Source organism: Carlito syrichta, unplaced genomic scaffold (genome assembly GCF_000164805.1).
Source record: "Carlito syrichta isolate Samal-C Ts95f unplaced genomic scaffold, Tarsius_syrichta-2.0.1 Scaffold308004, whole genome shotgun sequence".
In the NCBI taxonomy this organism is placed as follows: Eukaryota; Metazoa; Chordata; class Mammalia; order Primates; family Tarsiidae; genus Carlito; species Carlito syrichta.
The window spans coordinates 306,370-328,633 of record NW_007252100.1 but is presented as its reverse complement, the minus strand read 5'-3'; the positions used below and the strand labels follow the sequence as shown (position 1 = coordinate 328,633).

The 22,264-nt window shown below is 42.2% G+C and overlaps 1 protein-coding gene across 2 annotated transcripts in view; it reads right to left on the bottom strand.

Annotated features, from left to right (window-relative positions):
• The window catches only part of UPF2 (UPF2, regulator of nonsense mediated mRNA decay), a 120,421-nt gene that overhangs the window by 97,469 nt on the left and 688 nt on the right, over window positions 1–22,264 (bottom strand). For both annotated transcript variants that reach the window (XM_021715899.1, XM_008064766.1), the window contains exons 2-3: window positions 17,306–17,685; window positions 8,646–9,425 (exon numbers count right to left, since the gene is read on the bottom strand). In XM_021715899.1, the coding sequence (XP_021571574.1) occupies window positions 8,646–9,425; window positions 17,306–17,667 (1,142 nt within the window). In that variant the 5' untranslated portion in view covers window positions 17,668–17,685. The remainder of the gene's footprint in view (window positions 1–8,645; window positions 9,426–17,305; window positions 17,686–22,264) is intronic.

The window sequence follows — 22,264 nt, the reverse complement described above, 5'->3', positions numbered from 1 at the left end:
AGAAAACCTGTGTGAGGAAACTAAATGTCACACAGCACACCTGACCTACAAGTACTTCTCATCAGTGTTATTGTAAAAATTCTCACCAAAATTTTTTACATGAATTTCATGGAAATGTATTACTGAAAATATAAGCAAAATAAAGCTAAAAGTATGATTTATCACATATTTTAATTACCCCCATTTTTAGAAACTTATCTATTACATAAAGTTAAATTAAAACCATTCTTTTGAGCATGTCATAAACCAGAGGTCAGTAAACGTCTTCTGTAAAGGGCCGGGGAGTAATATGTTAGGCTCTGCAGACCAAATGCTTCTGTTGAATCTACTCAATCTTTTTTTTTTTTTTGGCTCACTCTGTCGCCCAGGCTGGAGTGCAGTGGCATGCTCACAGCCACTGCAGCCTCGATCTGCTGGGCTCAGGCAATCCTTCCGCCTCAGCCTTCCAAGTAGCTGAAACTACAGGAACATGCCACCAATGCCCAGCTAATTTTTTGATTTATTGTAGAGACAAGGTTTCACAAGTTGCCCAGGCTGATCTCGAATCCCCGGGTTTAGGCAATCCTCTCATCTCTGCCTCCCAAAGTGCTGGGATTACCACACCCAGCTCAACCATGCCTCTATAGCACAAAAACAGATATAGACAATATGTAAACGAATGTGTATGACTATGTTACAATACTTTATGGACACTAAAATTTGAACTTTATAATTTTCATGCTTCGCAAAATATTATTCTACTTTTGACTTTTTTCAACCATTTTTAAATGGTAAAAATGATTACGTCATGTGTAAAATCTAGTTTATAGGCCTAATCTGGCCCACAGGCAATCCCTGTGACAACTGGAGTTAACTGGGCCAGTATCACTATGTTTTATAAACTAGTTCATTTCCTATCATTATGTCACTGCAGAATAGGGAGGTTCGGTACTCTTTTACGGACGTAAACAGTAAGCTACGTAAACAAAATCAATTCCAAGTCTTAAGCATTACAATAAAAATTTTAAAAAGACCTCTTTCACCCAACATGCACAAGACATCACGGTCTGGAAGAATCCCTAAAACACATCAATTCTCTATTTGAGGCTTGATCTGTTGTTGTTGGGTTTTTTGTTATTGTTTTTGAGTCAGGGTCTCACTTTGTCCTCAGGCTGGAATGCAGTGGCACCATCAAGGCTCACCATAGCCTCGACCTCCTGGGTTGAGATAATCCTCCCACCTCAGCCTTCCAAATAACTGGGAATACAGACACATGCCAACACACCTACCTCTTTTTTTTTTTTTCAGAGAGTCAAGGTCTCATTATGTTGCTTAGGCTGGTGTCAAACTCCCGGACTCAAGCAATCCTTCCATCTCGGCCTCCCAAAGTGCTGGGATTACAGGCATGAGCCACCATGCCTGGCCTGTGCAATGTTTTTTATATTACTAGCTTAATATTGTAAAACTGACAAAAAAATAGTAAATTGTCCATTCTTGAATAAAGCATACCTCATAAATTAACACATTCATTAGTACCTAAAAAAATTATAGTATTAAGAGACATACTTTTTTCTTCTTTTCTACTTTTATTGTTACTATTTGACTTTTTTGATATTTTCTTATTTGTATATTGTTTATGTTTTGGCATTGTATTGCTCTAAAAATTAAAATTTTTAAAATAAGTTATTAAAGTTTAAGAAGAAAGTTTAACATACAAACTTTCAAAATCATACAAAGACAAAATTTTTCAGAGGTTGGGCTTGGTGACTCATGCCTGTAATCCCAGCACTTTGAGGGGCCAAGGCAAAAGGATTGCCTAAGCCAAGGAGTCCAAGACCAGCCTGGTTACTTGGTGATACTTCGACTGTACAATAAATCAAAAAACTAACCAGGCACTACTTAAAAGGCTGACGGGAAAGGATTGCCTGAGACCAGCAGGTCAAGGCTGCAGAAGCTGTGAGTGTACCACTACAGTCCAGCCTAAGCAACACAGACTCTAATCAATCAATCGATATCTTTCTGAAAGATTAGGTATACGTTAATAACAACAGCTAACTGCAATGGCTCAAGCCTGTAATCCCAGCACTTAGGGAGGCCGAGGTGAGGGGATTGCCTGAGCCCACAGGTTCGAGACCAGTCTGGGCAACTTGGCGAGGCCTCATCTCTACAATAAATCAGAAAATTAGCTGGGCATGGTAGCTAGCATGCACCTGTAGTTCCAGCTACTTAAAAGGCTGAGGGGGAAGGATTGCCTGAAACCAACAGGTTGAGGCTGTGGTGGCCGTGAGTGTGCCATCGCACTCCAGTCTGGGCAACCGAGTGAGACTCCAACTCAAAATAGTAGTAATAATAATAACAACAACAGCAGCTAACTAACATTTACTGTACACTTACAATGTGCCTGTTACTGTTATTAAGTGTGTTTACACCTATGAATTCCATACATGATTCACATTATCCCCATTCATATTATCCCCATTTTATAGATGGGAAAACTGAAGTAGAGACATGAAGTAACTTGCCCAAGATTACAGAATGAGAAAATGACAGATCTAGGATTTGAACCCAAACAATCTGGCTCCAGAATCCATGCTCTTAAATACTAGACTATGATGTCTCTCAAATGAAAATTATTCATTTTGTACTTTATATTGAAATTAGAAAGTCTCTAAAACGCATCCATGAAAGGCAAGCTTTCCCAGATGGAGGTTCTTAACTGATATCCTCTTTGGGGTCCCACTCTTATTTGGATTTGATTTGCTAAGTACTGAGTGGCTATATGGACACTTACTACACACTTTAACAACAAGTACTAAATGCAAATACTGATGAGTACTATGTAATTGTGAAAAGTACAATTTAAAGAGAAAAAGAACCTGATTCTGTCACTGGCTACCCAAGTTACATTGGGTAAGACCCTTAATCCTTAAATCCATCCTAGCACTTTTAAAACACAGGCATTTATTTCATGGGTACCATGAGGATTAAGATCATATATGTGATGGATTCATATAAAATGATATTTTAATGAGAAAAAGCACCAAAGACCACTGTAGAAAAGGCAAGAACTTTAGTGCCAAGTTCTTCTTTTTTTTTTGAGTCAGAGTCTCACTCTGTCACCCAGGCTGGAGGACAATGACATACTCACAGCCACTGCAGCCTTGACCTGCTGGGTTCAGGTGATTCTTCCTCAGCCTTCCAAGTAGCTGGAACTACAGGCATGTGCCACTAAGCCCAGCTAATTTTTTTATTTACTGTAGAGATGAAGTCTCACCAGGTTGCCCAGGCTAGTCTCGAACCCCTGGGCTCAAGGCAATCCTCTCACCTCGGCCTCCCAAACTTTTGGGATTACAGGTGTGAGCCACCGCACCCAGCTAAATTCTTCTATTAATCTCATTAGCCAAATCAAAAAGGAAAAAAAATCGACAAAAATACAGAACATCCATTTTAACTCTAACCTTGAGTAATCATACAAAACATGGGCAAAATCTTTTTGAAAATGATCAATGAAACAGACCCAAGAACTACTGGGTTTTACTTTTTATCTCCTTCAGTACTCTGTCAATTTTTCATTAAAATTTGCCTTAGAATTATCTTAAATTTTCTTTTTGTTTCATTTTAGAATTAATTTGGTAATGAATGTCTCATAAGCTTGTTAAAAGACACTAGAACATAGTGAAGCATAACTGTACCCATTCAAATATTTATTGAACTACTTTGTCAAAGTCATTTAGACAGAATTAGAGATTGATTATCTAGAAGATAACTTTAGAGCTCTTAAAACATTAGAGCGTCCTTAAGTCTAAAGTACAGGGAAGTAGCACCTTCATAGTACTTAATACTTAACTGATCCAACAGCCTACCTGGAAGGCAAGACATAGCTCACCTGGAAGGAAAGTAAAAGCAGTACTATTAATTTTTAAACGGATGTATTTTTAAGTCTCAACATCGATTAACACCTCATAAATATGCATTAATAAAAGAAAGCTCTCTGATTTTATGAATGGGGGAGAGGGAAAAGCCTGCATTCTTTCTTTATTTATTTTTTTTTTTACTAAACTTTAAAACAAATCTCTTACTGCTGTTACACTAAGCATGCAATCATGAAGGTATTATTTAATTCAGAGGTGCTGAAGAGAAATTTATTACCACTTCCAACAATTAGGGAGAAAAAAAAGAATTAAGACACGAAGATAATTCAAAAAAGTATTCTGACTTAATATTGGAATTCATGATTTCAAATTACTGAAAGAAACAAATTCTGTTACACAATTTAGTTATTTCCAATAAAGATTATACCATTTCTTCAACCAACTTTTATTAAATGCCCAAACAATACTAATAAAACCTCTATAATTTTTCAAATTATAAAACATTTCAAAGCATAAAGAACATTTAGCATAATAAAAGGCAAAACTTCTAAGAAAGTAAAGCAATTAACTCCAAGTTGGCAAATACTAGATATTTTTAAATATGTATTAACTCCCCAGATAAATCATTAATCAAAATGTATAATAAAAAATAACACTTTTTAAAATACAAAATGTTTATAGATTCACATTTATTGGAACTCACCCAACCTTAGGGTCAGTTGTATTGCTTGCTTATAATTGTAAATCTCCCAGGGGCTTAGAAACAATACTAGCTGTCTCATATCTATAATATCGGCCCAGGTATGAAAGAAGAACAGTTAGAGGATTCAACATATTTCAACCACTTTACTTCATTCATTACAGTATCTTTAAGAAAACACCAGAGGGCTGGGTTCAGTGGCTCAGCCTACAATTCCAGCTCTTTGGGAGGCCAAGGCGAGTGGATTGCCTGAGCCCGCAGGTTCAACACCAGCTTAGGCAACTTGGCGAGAACTTGTCTCTACAATAAAAGAAAAAAAAAAAAAAAGAGAAAACACCAGAGATTTTGCTAGTCTATGTTTAAAAATTGGTCAAATTTTTAAGTACAGATTTTAATTAGTATAGGCTAAGATTTCATAATCTCTAATAATAGAGCTATGTCCCAAGTACAGTAAAATGACCAAGAACACTGCAGATTTCTAGACTGAAAATAATACAGTGTATTTGATTTTTTTTTAAAGTTACTGAATAAAGGCTTAAAGAAACTTAACTACACAAGAGTCTTTTCTTTTTTTTTTTTTTTGAGTTGGAGTCTCACTCTGTCGCCCAGACTGGAGTGCAGTGGCCGCTCCCGGCCACCGCAGCCTCGACATGCTGGGCGCTGGTGATTCTTCCACCTCAGCCTTCCAAGTAGCTGGAACTACAAGCATGCGCTACCACGCCCGGCTAATTTTTGATTTATTGTAGAGATAAGGTCTCGCCAAGTTGCCCAGGCGGGTCGCGAACTGTTCAATATTTTTATCAATGACTTGAATAATAAAAGAACAGAAGAGCTCCTTGTGAAAGCTGAATGTGACCAGCAAATAAGTACTACTAATAATACACATGTAATCAATATTCAAAGCTTGCACAAGGCTAAAATAATGTGTCAAAATCATCTAAAGTTTAAATAAGATAAGCAGGTACATACTTAGGCTTAAAAAAATTATTTCACTAGCTCAAGGTGAAGAACTGGCTTGGCAGCAGTTCATATGAGAAATTAGGCTTTAGTGTAACTAAGCCTAAGAAAAAGTCAAAAGAATGACAAGGCAGCTATGAGGGCTAAAGCAATTTTAGGTCATAGAGAGAAAAGAATGAATCCAAAACAAGCGTCCGAAGAACAGTCAAGAGTCTGGAAATCATGGAGCAAACTCAAAGAACTGAAGAGGAAAGAAACACATAGCAGCAGCCTGCAAATACCAAGACATGCCATGGGAATAACAGAGGACACACATCCCGAATCAGTGTTTCTCAAACTATCTGTAGTTAAAGGCCGATTTTTTTCCTCCAACCACTGCAGACACTTTTGTAAAATGCAGTAAGAATATTACAGTCAAGGAAAATTGCTACAAGTGTCTAAATGCTTCTTCTCCTCTAGGTTTCTGTGTTTAATTCATGTGAACAGGTTAAAAAGTTCATGGACCTCTACTTTGAGTAGTTTTATTCCATCCAGACCAGGAAAAAAAAGAATAAAGTCAAGGGGAACCATCTTATGAGGAGTTAAATTCAGCTTGATATAACAAAGTCTTCCTAGCAAACAGGTGTGTCTAGAACACTGGAACAGCTGAGGAAAACACTGAGCTCCTTTAGGCATTCAGAGGAAGAATAATCTTATCTGTTAGACAATCTGTAATGGATTCCTGTAATAAAAGGTTATTAGATTTAAATATTGTAGAATCTCTCGCTTAAAAATTCTATGAATCCAGTCTACAGCAAATACACACACACAAACCCTAAATAGCCAAGAACAACTAATAAATGATTAGCATACTTACAAAACCAGTGGTGATGTATTTGGTAGAATGTACAGGCAAAGGGCTATGAAACTGGCAGAGTGGCTGGGCGAGGGGGCACACGCCTATCATTCTGGCACTTTGGGAGGCCTAGGTGAGAGGACTGTCTGTGCCCACAGGTTTGGGACCGGCCTGGGCAACTTGACGAGGCCTCATCTCTACAAGAAATCAAAAAATTAGCTGAGCGTGGTGGTGCATGGCTGTAGTTCCAGCTACCTGGAAGGCTGAGGTGGAAGGATCGCCTGAGACCAGCAGATTGAGGCTGCGGTGACTGGGATCGTGCCACTGCCCTCCAGCCTGGGTGACAGAGTGAAACTCCAACTCAAAAAAAAAGGGAATTGACAAAGCACAACATCTACCACAATTAAGAAGCCCTAAATATGTGAGAAGTTGAGAAGCACTTTTGAAGAACGCCATTTTCCTTTTCAGCCGTTGTTCCCGATACAGGCAGGCTCTGGGCCGCCTCCTCGCGGCTTAAAGCACTCATCACTCATCAAAAGCACAAAACAAGAACAACCCTTTTGCTCAAGGCAACGCTGCCGACACCACTGCCTTCTTAAGTGCTCACCCGAGTGACACTCAGCCACCGGGTTTAGCCACGTAGTCTCTATCTTGCCCGTCCTTACTGTACTACTGGTATACACTATTTCTGCCTCAGCTTCTGGTCACCTCAATAATCTTCCTGGGGTAACCACTCAAGCCAGTCCTCCTCCACTGTTGCTGTATAAACACAGGAGAGGGTACTCTCCTCCATACACATTTCGGATCAAAGATAATTTCAGATTCTCAATCATGCGATTGAATTAGCTGTGAAGTATTCAGCCAAACGCTAAGGCTGGGACCTCCTTGCTGCACCCCTTCAGCCCTCCTTGAAATCCACCCTCCAAGCCGGGCTCGGTGGCTCAGCCTGTCATCCCACGCCTTTGGGAGGCTGAGGTGAGTGGACTGCCTGAGCCCGCGGGTTCGAGACCCGCCTGGGCAGCGAGACCTCATCTCTACAATAAATCAAAAAGTCAGCCGGGCGTGGTAGCGCGTGCCTGTAATTCCGGCTACTTGGAAGGCGGAGGTGGAAGGATCGCCGGAGCCCAGCAGGTCGAGGCTGCGGTGGCCGGGAGCGGCCACTGCACTCCAGTCTGGGCGAATGAGTGAGACTCCAACTCAAAAAAAAAAAAAAAAAAAGAAATCCACCCTCCATAAAAGCTGACCTATTGCCCACAAACTACATAAACTTCTACCTTTCTATTGCTTCCTGGATACAGACACTACACAGTAGTCTACGATATCTCATAACAATCAAATTTGGTCCCTAAAATCAGGTCTTATCACCAATTACCACAGTTAAAGTATATTATTCCTTTAGAATTTTAATTTTTTTTTTTAGTTGAATTTTTTTTTTTTTTTAGTTGGAGTCTCACTCCATCACCCAGGCTGGAGTGCCATAGCACACTCACAGCCACCCCAGCATCAACCTGCTGGGCTCCAGCAATCCTTTCACCTCAGCCTTCCAAGTAGCCGGAACTACAGGCATGCACTACCATGCCTGGCTCATTTTTGATTTATCGTAGAGACCATTTTTGATTTATCTCACCAAGTTGCCTGGGCTGGTCTCGAACCCATGGGCTCAGGCAATCCACTCTCCTTGGCCTCCCAAAGTGCTAGGATGACAGGCTGAGCCACCCAGCCTGGCCTCCTTTAGAATTTTAAATGAATGCCCCCAGAAAGTAGACTCCTACATATGCACTTTATAGCTACATTTAAGAAATTTTTCCACAACTAATTTTGTGCACTGTTTCCCAAAACTCTGATCTGAAATACCACTGATAATGGCTCATTCTCTTAAAAAGAGCAAATATCAACAGTGACATTAATAACTCAGAAAACAAAAGCAAACCTGTTATAGAGAGAGAACATCAAAACACAGAAAAATATTAGCAGGAAAGTAAAAGTGACAGAAAAAGAAAATGTCTACCCCTAAAAATTAAGGAGTTTTTAAAATCAGAGGAAGAAAACATAGTCAAAAAGCAAATATCACCATTTACTTGCCAGAGGTCTTTCAAAACCAGAAGAAAGATCTACTGTAGACTCACATTAAAACATGAGTACTTAGACTATTAATTACACTTTGAAATTTTCCTGAAATGTTAAGAAATCACCTGTAAGGAGCCCTTTTCCATTAGCTCTTTCAGTGGAAAGAAGACTTTAAACATTTTTAAGCATCAGCTCCAAAATAAATCCTCAATTCTGAGAAACATTTGAAAATCACCTGTTTTGTCTCTCAGTATTCTGAAGCTCCCTGTGGTCCCTTTTGAGGTGTTTGGTCAAAGACGTAAAGTACTCTTTTAAAAGATTCTGGAAAGGCTGCTGTTTCTCTGGACTAATTATCTCACTAGGAGGAAAATTCAAATTAAACTTCTCAGCAGCACTCTTTACTTTCCTTGGTACAAGTCCAGCAATATCGTCTCCACAATGTCGACAGAAACTAATCACCACAGAGACATGTGTGTGGGATTCCCGATCAGCATTAATAATATTTTTTAGCTGTTCATAGATTAAGGAAAGGCCTTCTTTGTCAGTAAAAATCCCAACTATTGTCAATTCTGCAATGAAACGCAAGTCAGTTCTTAACTTGGTAATGTTAGGCGTTTTCTCCTCCTTCCTGGCTTCAAAATGTTTTTTCCAGACCTGAAGAAGTGATGGGGCAAAGTCAGCATAGCGCTGGTGAAAGAGAGAGCACAAGTGCACAGCACAGTTCACATCAGAGATTTTCAGCTTCGCTTCCACAATAGAAGCTACAGCCTCGGCAATGTATTTACTTAAATTCAGGCCATGGAAATCATGGGACAAGGAGTCTCTCTGTTGTTCTGTGATAGTTTTTAGTTTCTTGACAAAAGCCGTATTTTTCTTCAAGCTTGAGTCTAGGCGGCTAAAGAAATTTTCCTCTGGTCGGTTGTCTGGAGCATTTTGGTTTTTGCTACGAAGTTCTTTTCTTAATTGATGTCGCTCCCAAGCTTCCTGATGGAGCTGAATGGATTCTTCTTTCTCTCTGTATAAGAAACAAATACATAAATTCCATAAGAATAAAAGTAAAAACTACCAAAGTATCAGAACCCAAGAGGAACAAAAGATGCAAAAGGCCCTTTTACTACTCTTAAAGACATTTTACTACTGACCTAAGAGAACAACTATTATCTGAATGAGAAGCCCACAGTGCTGCATATTGATAATACTAAATGTGACAGAACATAGGATTCTGAATAACTAGATTAAATTTAAAAACCATTCTGCCAACTAGGAAGATAAAAAGATAAAACACACCATGCTTAATATGAAAAAGATAAAATGCCTGGGAATGATATAAAATATAAAAAAGTTTGGGTACAATGGCTAATACCTGTAATCCTAGCACTTTGGGAAGCTGAAGCAGGAGGACTGCTTGAGCTCAGGAGTTCAAGACCAGCCTGGGCAACACAGCAAAACCTTGTCTCTACAAAAAATTTTTAAAAATGAACCAGGCATGGTGGTGCACACCAGTATTCCCACCTACTTGGGATGCTGAGGTGGAAGGGCTGCTGTGAGCCATGAATATGCCACTGCACTCCACCCTGGGCTACACAGTGAGACCCCAACTCAAACAAACAAATAAAACAAACAAACAAATAAGCCAGGCATGGTGGCACACACCTGTAGCACATCTACTCAAGAGGCTAAGGCAGAAGGATCACCTGAGCCCGGGCATCTACAGTTGCGTGAGCTGGGATCATGCCTCTGTGCTCCAGCCTGGGCAATACAGCAAGACCCCATTAAAAAAAAAAAAAAAAGGCTGGACTCGTGCCTATAATCCCAGCACTTTGGGAGGCCGAAGTGAGAGGACTGCCTCAGCCCATGGGTTAGACACCAGCTTGGGCAATTTGGCAAGACCTCATCTCTACAATAAATAAGTAAAAAATTAGCCAGATAGTAGCTCGTGCCTGTAGTTCCAGCTACTTGGAAGGCTGGGGCAGAAGGATAGCCTGGGCCCAGCAGGTCAACACTGCAGCAGCTGGGAGCATGCCACTGCCCTCCAACCTGGGCAGCAGAGTGAGACTTCAACTCAAAAAAAATAAAAAATAAAATAAAATTAATTAATAAAAAAAAAAAAGGAAAACGAATAAAAGCATGCGGCAAGTAGAAAGACAAATGTCACCAACACAGTGGCTCATGCCTCTAATCCCAGCACTCTGGGAGGCCAAGGTGAGCAAATCGCTTGAGCCTGAGAATTTGAGACTAGCTTGGGCAACATAGCGAGACTCATCTCCACAAAAAAATTTTTAAAAATTAGCCAAACATGGCAGCACACACCTGTAGTCCCAGCTATTTGAGAGGCTGAGGCAGAAGATTGCCTGAGCCCAGGAGGCTATAGTAAGCTGTAATTATACCACTGCCCTCCAGTCAGGGCGACAGAGACCCTGAGTCAAAAAAAAAAAAAAAAAAAAACCATCCACATAAAATACTTTAAAGAATAAGCATCAGAAAAGAATGTATTAAAATGTATTGAAGCTGGGCTCCGAGGCTCAGCCTGAAATCCCGCGCCTTTAGGAGGCTGAAGTGAGTGGATTGCCTGAGCCCGCGGGTTCGAGACCCGCCTGGGCAACTTGGCAAGACCTCATCTCTACAATAAATTTTAAAAATGAGACGGGCGTGGTAGCGCGCGCCTGTAGTTTCAGCTACTTGGAAGGCTGAGGTGGAAGGATTGCCGGAGCCCAGCAGGGCGAGGCTGCGGTGGCCGGGAGCGGCCACTGCACTCCAGTCTGCGTGACAGAGTGAGACTCCAACTCAAAAAAAAATGTATTGAGACTGGGTACAGTGGCTCATGCCTATAATCCCATCACTTTGAAAGGCTGAGGTGAGAGGATTGCTTGAGTCCAGGAATTCAAGACCAGCCTAGGCAACAAAGCATCTCTTCTCTACAAAAAAATCAAAATATTATCTGGGTGGCACATGCCTGTAATCCCAGGTACTTGGAAGGTTGAGGTGGGAACATCACCTGAGCCCAGGAAACCAAGGCTGCAGTGAGCTATGATCACCACATTGCACTCAAGTCTGGATGACAGACTGAGACCCTGACTCAATATAACTAATTAATTAATTAAAATGGCCACATGCAGGGGAAAAAAAGAAAATTTGGAAAGAAACTAGACGAGAACTATGAGATAAAAACAGTGGCTCACACCTTTGCACCTGTAATCCCAGCACTTTGGGAGGCTGAGGCAGGAGGATCACTTGAGCCCAGGGGTTCGAGACCAGCTTGGACAACAAAGTGAAACCTCATCTCCACAAAAAAATTAACCAAGTATGATGGTATACAGCTACAGTCTGAGAGGCTGAGGTGGAAAGACTGCCTGAGACCAGGAGGTTGAGGTTGCAGAAAGCTGTGATCATGCCACCGCACTCCAGCCTGAGCAACACAATGAGACTCCAAAACACACACACACACCCCTTTAATAAAAACCTAACAGCTAGGTGCACAATGGCTCACGTCTGTAACTCCAGCACAAAGGGGAGACAAAGACAAGAGAACTGCCTGAGCTCAGGGGTTTGAGAGCAGACTGGACAACATAGCAAGACCTCGTCTCTGTAAGAAATGAAAAAATTAGCCAGGCGTGGTGGCCCACACCTGTGTTTCCAGCAACTTGGAAGGCTGAGGCGGAAGGATCACCCTGAGCCCAGCAGGTCAAGGCTGTGGTGGCTGTGAGCATGCCACTGCACTCCAGCCTGGGTGACAGAGTGAGACTCCCAACTCAAAACAAAAAAACAAAAAAAACCTAATAGACTCCATTTTTCCTGAAAATAATTAAAAACAGATATATCTATTTTTTCACTAAAAGGATGGTACAATTGTAAACTACAGAAGTAGTAAAATAACTTGGACAGGTCAGGTGCAGTGGCTCCTGCCTGTAATCCCAACAGGGAGGCAGAGGCAAGAGGACTACCTGAGCCCAGGGGTTTGAGACCAGCCTGGGCAACTTGGCAAGACCTCATTTCCACAAAAAACCAAAAAATTAGTCAGGCATGGAGGCATGCATCTGTATTTCCAGCTACTTGGAAGGCTGAGGTAGGAAGATTGCCTGGGCCTAGCAGGTCAAAGCTGTGATAGCTGTGAACATGCCACTGCACTCCAGCCTGGGCAACAGTGAAGCTTTGACTCAAAAAATAACAATCTGGATAAGAGTGAAAGATGGGGGGGACAATCTGATTTTAAAGTTTTTGAGATACCAGAATATGTAACTCAAAAATATAAATCTCTAAAAAAACAGATTTGTATCTTTTGAGGTCATCACCCAAAAGATTTTTTTTGCCACTAAAAGCTACAACAGAGAGACTGCCTTCATCATTGGGAACATGGATAATTGAGAATCTCTTGCAAGGCTCCCAATCACACACAAGCACAGGATCAGCACTGAACATACATTTTAAGAAATCATGTAAATACATGAAATGACTCACTTTTCACATGTATTGAAAATATATTAATTCCTAGAATGAAAGGGCTTTAAAAATTATAAAAATGAGGCCAAGTGAGGTGGCTCACGCCTGTAATCCCAGTAGGCAGAGGCAAGATTACCTGCTCCAGAGGTTCAAGATCCCCTGGCAGGACCTCGTCTCAACAAATCAAAAAATTAGCCCAGGGTAGTGGCGCATGCCTGTAGTTCCAGCTTCATGAGAGGCTGAGGCAGAAGGATCCCCCAAGCGAAACAGGTCAAGGCTGCGGTGGCGACAAGCATGCCACTGCACTGCAGCCTGGGAGACAGAGTGAGACTCCGACTCAAAAAAAAAGTTGTAAAAAAATTTAAAGATAAGCTGGGCTCGGTGGCTCAGCCTGTAATCCCGCGCCTTCGTGAGGCTGAGGTGAGTGGATTGCCTGAGCCCGCAGCTTCGAGACCCGCCGGGGCAACTTGGCGAGACCTCATCTCTACAATAAATAAAAAATGAGCCGGGCATGGTAGCACACGTCTGCAGTTCCAGCTACTTGGAAGGCTGAGCGGAAGGATCACCGAAGCCCAGCAGATCGAGGCTGCGGTGGCCGGGAGCGGCCACTGGACTCCAGTCTGGGTGACAGAGTGAGACTCCAACTCAAAAAAAAAATTTTAAAGATAAACAATGAAGTCTTCATGAGTGAAATACTATGATGCATTAAAATACCCTGGGGGGAAAGTGGGTATCTGTTGATGCAGGGTAGAAGGTGGACTGGTTCATTTTATGATTCTATTTTTGCATGTCTAAAATTTTCCCAACAAAACATTGGGTTTTAGGTTGTGCTTTTTTTTTTAAGCACTTTTGACGGGAGGGAAAAGGGAGCAAAAGTTACATGAAATTGCATTTCTTCATGAATTAAAATGTTTTAAAAGTAAAACAAGCCATGCACAGTGGCTCATGCCTGTAATTCCAGCACTTTGGGAGGCCAAGGCGAGAGGACTGCCTGAGCCCATGGGTTCAAGACCAGCCTAGGCAACATTAGCGAGACCTTGTCTCCACAATAAGTCAAAAATATTAGCCAAGTATGATGACGCACGCCTATAGTTCCAGCTACTTGGAAGGCTGAAGGGGAAGGATTGCCTAAGCCCAGCAGGTCAAGGCTGTGGTGGCCGTAAGCATGTCACCGTACTCCAGCCTGGGCAACAGAGTGAGAGTCTTACTCAAAAAATAAAATTAAAAAATAAAACAAATAAACAACAACAACAACAACAAAATCAAGAAACTCTCAAGAATCATGGTTCTGAATATTTCAAAACTGGACAGCACTACTTCAGTCCAGACCTATGGCACCAGTACCTCATTAAAAGTAGATGTCCGGCCAGGCGCAGTGGCTCACGCCTGTAATCCCAGCACTATGGGAGGCAGAGGCGAGAGGACTTCCTGAGCTTAGGGATTTGAAACCAGCTTGGGCAACTTGGTGAGACCTCGTCTATACAATAAATCAAACAACAAAAAAAAATTAATCAGGCATGGTGGCACAAGCCTGTGGTTCCAGCTACTCAGAAGGTGGAAGTGGAAGGATCACCTGAACCCAGCAGGTTGAGGCTGCAGTGGCCATGAACATGCCACTATATTCCAGCCTGAGACTCCAACTCAAAAAAAAAAGTAGGGGTCCTAGCCAGGGGAGGTGGGGAGCGCCTGCAGTCCCAGCTACTTAGAAGGCTGAGGCAAGAGAAGTGCTTGTGCCCAAGAGTTCAAGGCTGCAGTGAGCTATGATAGAGATTGAGAACAGCCATCGTAATCCAGCCTGGGTAACATAGCAAGAGCCTGTCTCAAAAAAAAAAAAAACTCAGCCGGGCTCAATGGCTCAGCCTGTAATCCTGCACTTTGGGAGGCCGAGCCCGCGGGTTTGAGACCCGCCTGGGCAGCTTGGCGAGACCTCATCTCTACAATAAATCAAAAAAATTAGCCAGGCATGGTAGCGCGTGCCTGTAGTTCCAGCTACTTGGAAGGCTGAGGTGGAAGGATCGCTGGAGCCCAGCAGGTCGAGGGTGCAGTGACCGGGGAGCGGCCACTGCACTCCAGTCTGGGCGACAGAGTGAGACTCAAACTCAAAAAAAAAAAAGGAGACGTCCTAACACAGCACTCTGATGAGAAAGGTGGCTGCTCTAGAGACATATAAAGTCATGTTCGCAAACAGTTTTTTAAATGATCTATTTGGCTGGGCACAGTGATGCGCAACCGTAGTCCCATCTACTCAGGAAGATGAGGTGGGAGGAGCACTGGAGCTCAGAGTTAGAGACTAGCACGAGCGACATAGCAAGACTTGTCTCTAAATAATATGTTTTAATAAAAAATAAATAAATCACGTATTTGAAGAGAAGCGTTCATGCTATTTCCAATGGTCATCCTTGCTACATCCTTGGTGTTTTTCCTCTGAGGACTATCTCATTTTCACTAGTTTACTATTGACTTGCATAGATTTACAAGGTGAAAAATAAACATAAGGGCCAGGCGTGGTGGCTCAGCCTGTAATCCCAGCACTTTGAGAGGCCAAGATGAGAAGATTGCCTGAGCCTGGGGGCTCAGAGTTCGAGACCAACCAGGTAACTTGGTGAGACCTCATCTCTACAATAAACCAAAACAAAAAAAAACTTGCCAGGCTTGGTGATGGGCTGTAGTTCCAGCTACTTGGAAGGCTGAGGTGGAAGGATCGCCTAAGCCCAGCAGGTTGAAGCTACAGTGGCCATGAGCGTGCCACTGTACTCCAGCCTAGGCAACAAAGAGTGAGACTCCAACTCAGGCGGGGGGGGGAAGAGAGAAAGAAAGAAAAGAACAGGAAGCATTGTGGAATTGTGTTTAAGAAGGATGGTCAAAGGTTTTAAAGATCAACCTAGGTTCAAATCCCAGCAGCTCCAGTGTTAACTGATCAGGCAACTTACTTGACCTCTTTAAGCTTCACCTTATTAATCTGTAAATTGAAGACCATTAAAACCTGTTTCATGGGCAGGTGCAGTGGCTCTCACCTGTAATCCCAACACTTTTGGAGGCTGAAGTAAAAGCATCGCCTGAGCCCAGAGATTTGAGAACAGCCCGGGCAACTTGCAAGACCTCATCTCTACAATAAATGAAAAAACTAGCCAGGCATGGTGGCGCATGCCTGTAGTTCCACTACTAGGAAGGCTGAGGCAGAAGGATCACCTGAACCCAGCAGGTCGAGGTTATGATGGCCGTGAGCAGGCCACTGCATTCCAGCCTGGGTGACAGAGTGAGATTCCTGTTCAAAAAAAAAAAAACTTCACGGCTGAGTACAGTGGCTCATGCCTATAACACCAGCACTTTGGGCCGGCTCAGTGGTTCAGCCTGTAATGCCAGCACTTTGGGAGGCAGAGGCGAGTGGATTACCTGAGCCCGTGGGTTCGAGACTCGCCCAGGCAACTTGGCAAGACCCCGTCGCTACAATAAATCAGAAATCACCTGGGTGTGGTAGTGCATGCCTGTAGTTCCGGCTACTTGGAAGGCTGAGGTGGAAGGAGCGCCGGAGCCCAGTGGGCCAAGGTTGTGGTGGCCGGGAGTGTGCCAGTGCACTCCAACCTGGGCAACGGAGTGAGACTCCAACTCAAAAAAAAAAAAATACCAGCAAAAGGTATTTCAGGAGGCAGAAGTGAGAGGATTGCCTGAGCTCAGTGGTTCAAGACCAGCCTGAGCAACATGGTGAGACCTCAGCTCTACAATATAAATTTAAATTAAAAAAAAAAAAACAACTAGCCAGGCATGGTGGCACATGCCTGTGGTTCCAGCTTACTTAGAAGGCTAAGGCGGAAGGATCACCTGAGCCCAGGAGGTCAAGGCTGTGGTGGCTGTGAGCATGCCACTGCACTCCAGCCTGGGCAACAGTAAGACTCCAACTCAAAAAGAAAAAAAAAAAAAAATCCAGATTACCACAGACCTCAGAAACTAATTATTAAAACTGTTACTAATAGCCAGGCTCAGTGGCTCAGCCTGTAATCCCACGCCTTTGGGAGGCTGAGGTGAGTGGACTGCCTGAGCCCGTGGATTCAAGACTCGCCTGGGCAACTTGGCGAGACCTCATCTCTACAATAAATAAAAAAATTAGCCGGGTGTGGTAGCACGCGCCTGTAGTTCCAGCTACTTGGAAGGCTGAGGCGGAAGGATTGCCAGAGCCCAGCGGGTCGAGGCTGCGGTGGCTGGGAGCGGCCACTGCACTCCAGTCTGGGCGACAGAATGAGACTCCAACTCAAAAAAAAAAAATTGTTACTGTTATTTAATTTAAATGATTAAGCACCTTAAGCAGGTGTCTAGCCAGTGAAACTAGGAGATCAAGTAGATTAAGGCACTCCCAATTCTCAAAGAGCCCTACCAAGAAGTTTTATTTCAAAGAACCAGTTTTCCCCACAATATTCCACTCTTCCCTTCCTCCGCATCCATAATCACAACCAACGGTCTTACTTCATCTGAGCAGCTTCCTCTTCCTGCTGACGTTTTGCCTGCTCTTCTTGCTTCCTTCTCTCTTCCTCTTCCAGTTTCTTTTTTTCTTCTTCCTCTTTTTTCTTTGATTCCTCCTCTGCCTTCACCTTTTCTTCTTCCTTTTTCTTGCGCTCCTTGTCTTCCTTTTTCCGTTTATCGTCTTCCAGCCTCTTCTTCTTGTCGTCAGGGGCCTTGCTGACCTCCTTCTTGGCAGTGAGCTTGAGCTCTTCTTTTGGTTTCTCCTTGCTGCTCACTGGCCGCCTTTCACTGCAGTCTTTCTCCTTGTTGTTTAGTGAGGAGTCTTTTTCTTCCATATTTGCTGGCTTTTTACGCTCAGCTGGCATTATGTGATCCAGGACAATCTGTAAAAGTGCAAGAATGTTAGCTCTAGATACAGTGACTTTTTTTAGGGATATGACACTATTTTTTAAACAACATACTAATGCAACTTGGAAATTATAAGAGAGTAAATAAAGGTATGTAAAATAATTACTATTTCTGTGATAAAATAATTTATTGGTCGCATCCTATCATTATTAGTCATGCCTATGTCTAAGCACTTTTTTTAACTTGTAATGAAGGGAAAATTCAAACAAGCAAAAGTAGAGAACACACTATAAGAGTATAAGAAACCCTCACATACCCATCACTCAGATTCACCCATTATCAACTCCAAAGCAGCACACCTTTACTCCAACTACTTCAGTATACATCTGAACATACTGCCAGTCAGCCTTAACACCACCATTTTAAACCATGAAGAGATGCTGGTTCACTATTACATACAATATTCAATATAAGTATTTAAGCTGGAAAAGAAGAAGACAGACAAGTTCTTGCCTCCTACAAATCAACAGACAAAAATACAGGACTCACAAATTTCACTTCATTGTTCTAACCTTATTATCAAACTTTTAAATACAAAAACTGTTAACTATCTCAAATTACATTAGACCTTTAACCTCTTCCTCAGTGTGTCAAAATTAATTTATAAATAAACATGACCATAAAATCTGCATATTCTGTGCCAGTAGTTATTAGCTCAAGGTTTCTAAACTTTGGCACTACTGACATTTTGACAAAATAATTCTTTGGTTTGGGGGTAAGGGGACTATCCTGTGCACCGTAGGAAATTTAGCAGTATCCCTGCTTTCTATGTAGTAGATACAAGTTGTTCCTTCCCAATTTTGACAACCAATTACGACTCCAGACGTAGATGTCCTTGGGAACAAAATCACCACCAGGTGATAAGCACTCACTAGCCACATGTGGCTACTTAAATATAAATTCATTAGTACAATTTGAAGCCAGGCACAGTGGCTCACACCTGTAATCCCAACACTTTGGGACACTGAGGAAAGAGGACTGCCTGAGCCCAGGGATTCGAGACCAGCCTGGGCAACTTGGCACGACGTTGTCTCTACAAGAAGTCAAAAAATTAGCCAGGCATGGTAGCGCATGCCTATTCCAGCTACTTGGAAGGCTGAAGTGGAAGGATTGCCTGAGCCCAGCAAGTCGAGGCTGCAGTGGCTGTGAGCTTGCCACTACACACCAGCCTGGGTGACAGTGAGAAGACTTCGACTCAAAAATAATAATAATTAAATACAATTTGAAATGCAATTTTTCAGTCACTATCCATGTTTTAGGCCCTCAGTTCCATGTGTCTGTAGCTACCATGTAGGGCAGTGCAGATGGAGAACATTTTCACAGAAAGTTCTACTGGAGAGCACCCATCTTTGTCAGGCTCTATACAGTTAACTGGAAATAATCTGTGGGGGGAAATACTGTATTTTGGACTTTTCTTTTCTAAACATATATTTCTCTAATCAAAACAAACCAGGTTTCTAATGTAATTTCTTTTATGGACAGTGCTTCATGTTTTAACTCCTAATTTATCTGATAGTTATATATAAGAAAATCAAAATTATATTTTAGAAGTACAGAATTACTTAAACTTGCTAGTTTTTATTAAAAGCTAAAGATATACATAATATTCTTAAATATTTTCAAATACAGGTTCAAATTACAGCACTAAAGACTAGTTAGCAAACAAAACATCTGCAATACTAAGTTTTTTTATAAATACACAGAGAATGAGCTTCAACACACTTACAGAACACCACAGAAAGACAACTGAGGCCACAGAAACACCTGAAGCCATTTTTGTTAGTACATGTCACAGTCTGTACTTCCTCAGTTGTCTCCCCCTGCCCCTTTTTCTCTTCTCCCCGCTATTCTCCTCTAGTCCCATGTTCTATGCATTTATCTTGACAATGACACCCAAAGGCTTTAGTTAACCCCACTGGTGGAACTCAGAACCAAAAAAAAAAAAAGGCTGTTTATCCTGTTAAAAAAAAAAATCACCGTTAAAATATGAAAAGGTATTATAACCACTTATTTATGTGCCAAGACAGCTTCAGCATTTACATTATCTGGAGGTGTAGTTATCGATTCTTAAACATTTTCCATTAAATATCCATGTTTAATGTGAAAATATCATGCCCTAAAAGCAAGCAAGCTTTCAAAAAGAGGATAATGCTTAACATTACCACTCAATGGAACCATTTAAACATTTTACACATATTACCTCATTTAATTCTAAAATGTTTATGGGAGGAATATCATTTTCCCTATTTTACAAATGAGTAAACCGAGACTTGACCAAGTAACTTGACCAAGGCCTCCACAGCTGGCAACAGAGCTGGAATCTGAGCCTATCCTCTTAACCAAAGTTAAGAATCCTGAGAGTACCAAACTGTGAGATGGAAGATGTGATCATAGAAACTGACTATGACAAACCATAGCACTATGAATCTCAAGGGTGGAAAGAATCCCTCAGAATGGTAAGGCAGTTTTACAAAATGTTTTTAACTTTTGGCAGACTCTGGCTGAAATGTATAAAGACAAGATAAAATCTAAGGGATAGTAGGCGTTGTGTGCAGAAAAATAAAGATAAAATGTGTATACAGGTGTCCTATTTTTTGATGTGAAGCATCAGCAAGTGGCTTTTCAGGACTACTAGAAACTACAGTTCTCAGACCGTAAAAGAATGGCATCAGAACTTACAATTAACGTCTCATTTTTAAAGATAAAACTAAATCTTACACTCTTCTAAAACATTAAGAAATTCACATAGTATTGGACAAATTCATAAAGGATCATAACTTATTAGCACAACAGTGTCTCAATCTTTAGTGACTCTATAACATGCATTTAACCACAGAAGACATTCACCACCGAGATCCTGCTCCCGAGCACAGATTCTCAGTGAGACCCTCAAGCTTAATACCGGTCACTTTCTTCAATCGCTTCATTCTTACATTACAAACATGCCCCCAAAGTATACGTGGAACTGAATTTCAGTGAGCAATAAGACAAAAATCTAAAGGTTCATGTGGAGGCAGCAATACAACTTGTTGAAACAACAAGTATGGGCTTTGAAGTCAGATTTTTAAGTCTGCATCTCCATTCTGCAGCCTGCTAGCTACGGAAATTGGGCAACTTAACTTCTCTAATAAAATGGATGTACTGCTACCTGTCTTACAGAGTCCTTCAATTTCTAGCAGTGTAACTAGCATCAGGGAAGCATTTGATAAATGTGCGCTGTCACATAGAACATTGAACAGTTCAGCACAAGAGATTTTTAAGGCTTGAACAACTATTCGGTTTTATTTACTCCAATTCTCAATTTTCACACTGCAGTGAGAGCAGCAGACTGACCGCCCAAGATTACACAAGTTAGTGACTGGACCAACACTGCCCAGGGCACTCTCCCACTACATACCCTGCCTCTAAGATGTAAAACAACAAATAAGGTATACAAACGACATGATTCAACTCACTATGCACTTGTTTTATATCAATTTAAAAAATTAAACTGAGCATTGTTACATTTACTAAAATGCTAAAATTCTCATCTTAATAAGTTCAAGCTTCAACGAACAGCCAAACCTTCCATCTAAAGTAAGTGTTTCCAAGTTTTGCAAGTTAAAAACTAGAACTTTAAATAGATCCTAGCTCAAGATACTCAAGATAAAAATTAGTGATCTTTTCACAGGAGTATGATTAGCTCTTACAAATTATTTTACTGAGTACAATCATATTCAGACAATCCTTAAAAGGAAACCATGCTTTAAAACCACCTTCTTAGCTCCCAAAATAGTGTCCTGGCACTTGGGCTGGATATTTTATTTGGTTCCCTAAAAATACTCTAAACTTTGGAAGGAAAGTAAAACTACTCTCCTAATAAAACGGGTACCTATGGAGTACACTGGAGAGACAGGGCAGAGAAAGCAGGTGCTTCCCTTACAGACAGACATCTCTCTGCAAAGCACCTGATAGATCACGTATGGAATCGCAGCCAGGGTGCTCTGAAATACTCCAGGGTGCGACTGCCGTTTGCCTTCTAACTCTGCGTGACTCAAAATGTTCTCGGGGCAGACCGGCACAGGAGCACTCTCTCCCGGTGTCTGGCCTTATTCCCTAAAGAACGTATAAAGGGCTCACTCAAAACCGTGAGAAACGTCACCAGAGCTCAAACACCGGCAGCCGTGGGATTTTTACGAGCACCCACAAACTAGGTTGAGAGAGTCGGGTCCGGGAGCGTTTCCCGTGGTCGGATGCACCACTTCGAGCGAGTCCTGGGCGGGCACACGAGCGCGGAGGGTCCGGCTACGCCGGCGTGCACCCACAAGCCTGCAGGGCGGGTGTGCTCTGCCACCCGGGGGACCACACACCCCGGGGTCCCCTCCTCGGCCGACCGGACGAGCGAGAGGGTCCCCGGAGCCCCGCGTGAAGGCAGAGTGAGAAACCGACCAGCCTCGGCGAGAAAAGGAAGTGAACCTCGCAGCCCGCGGCGCCCACCGTCCCCAGACCGCCCCAGCCCGGTCCCCCCACACGCACGTCCCGCAGACCCCGCTCTGGCGGGTGCGGGGGGTCGAC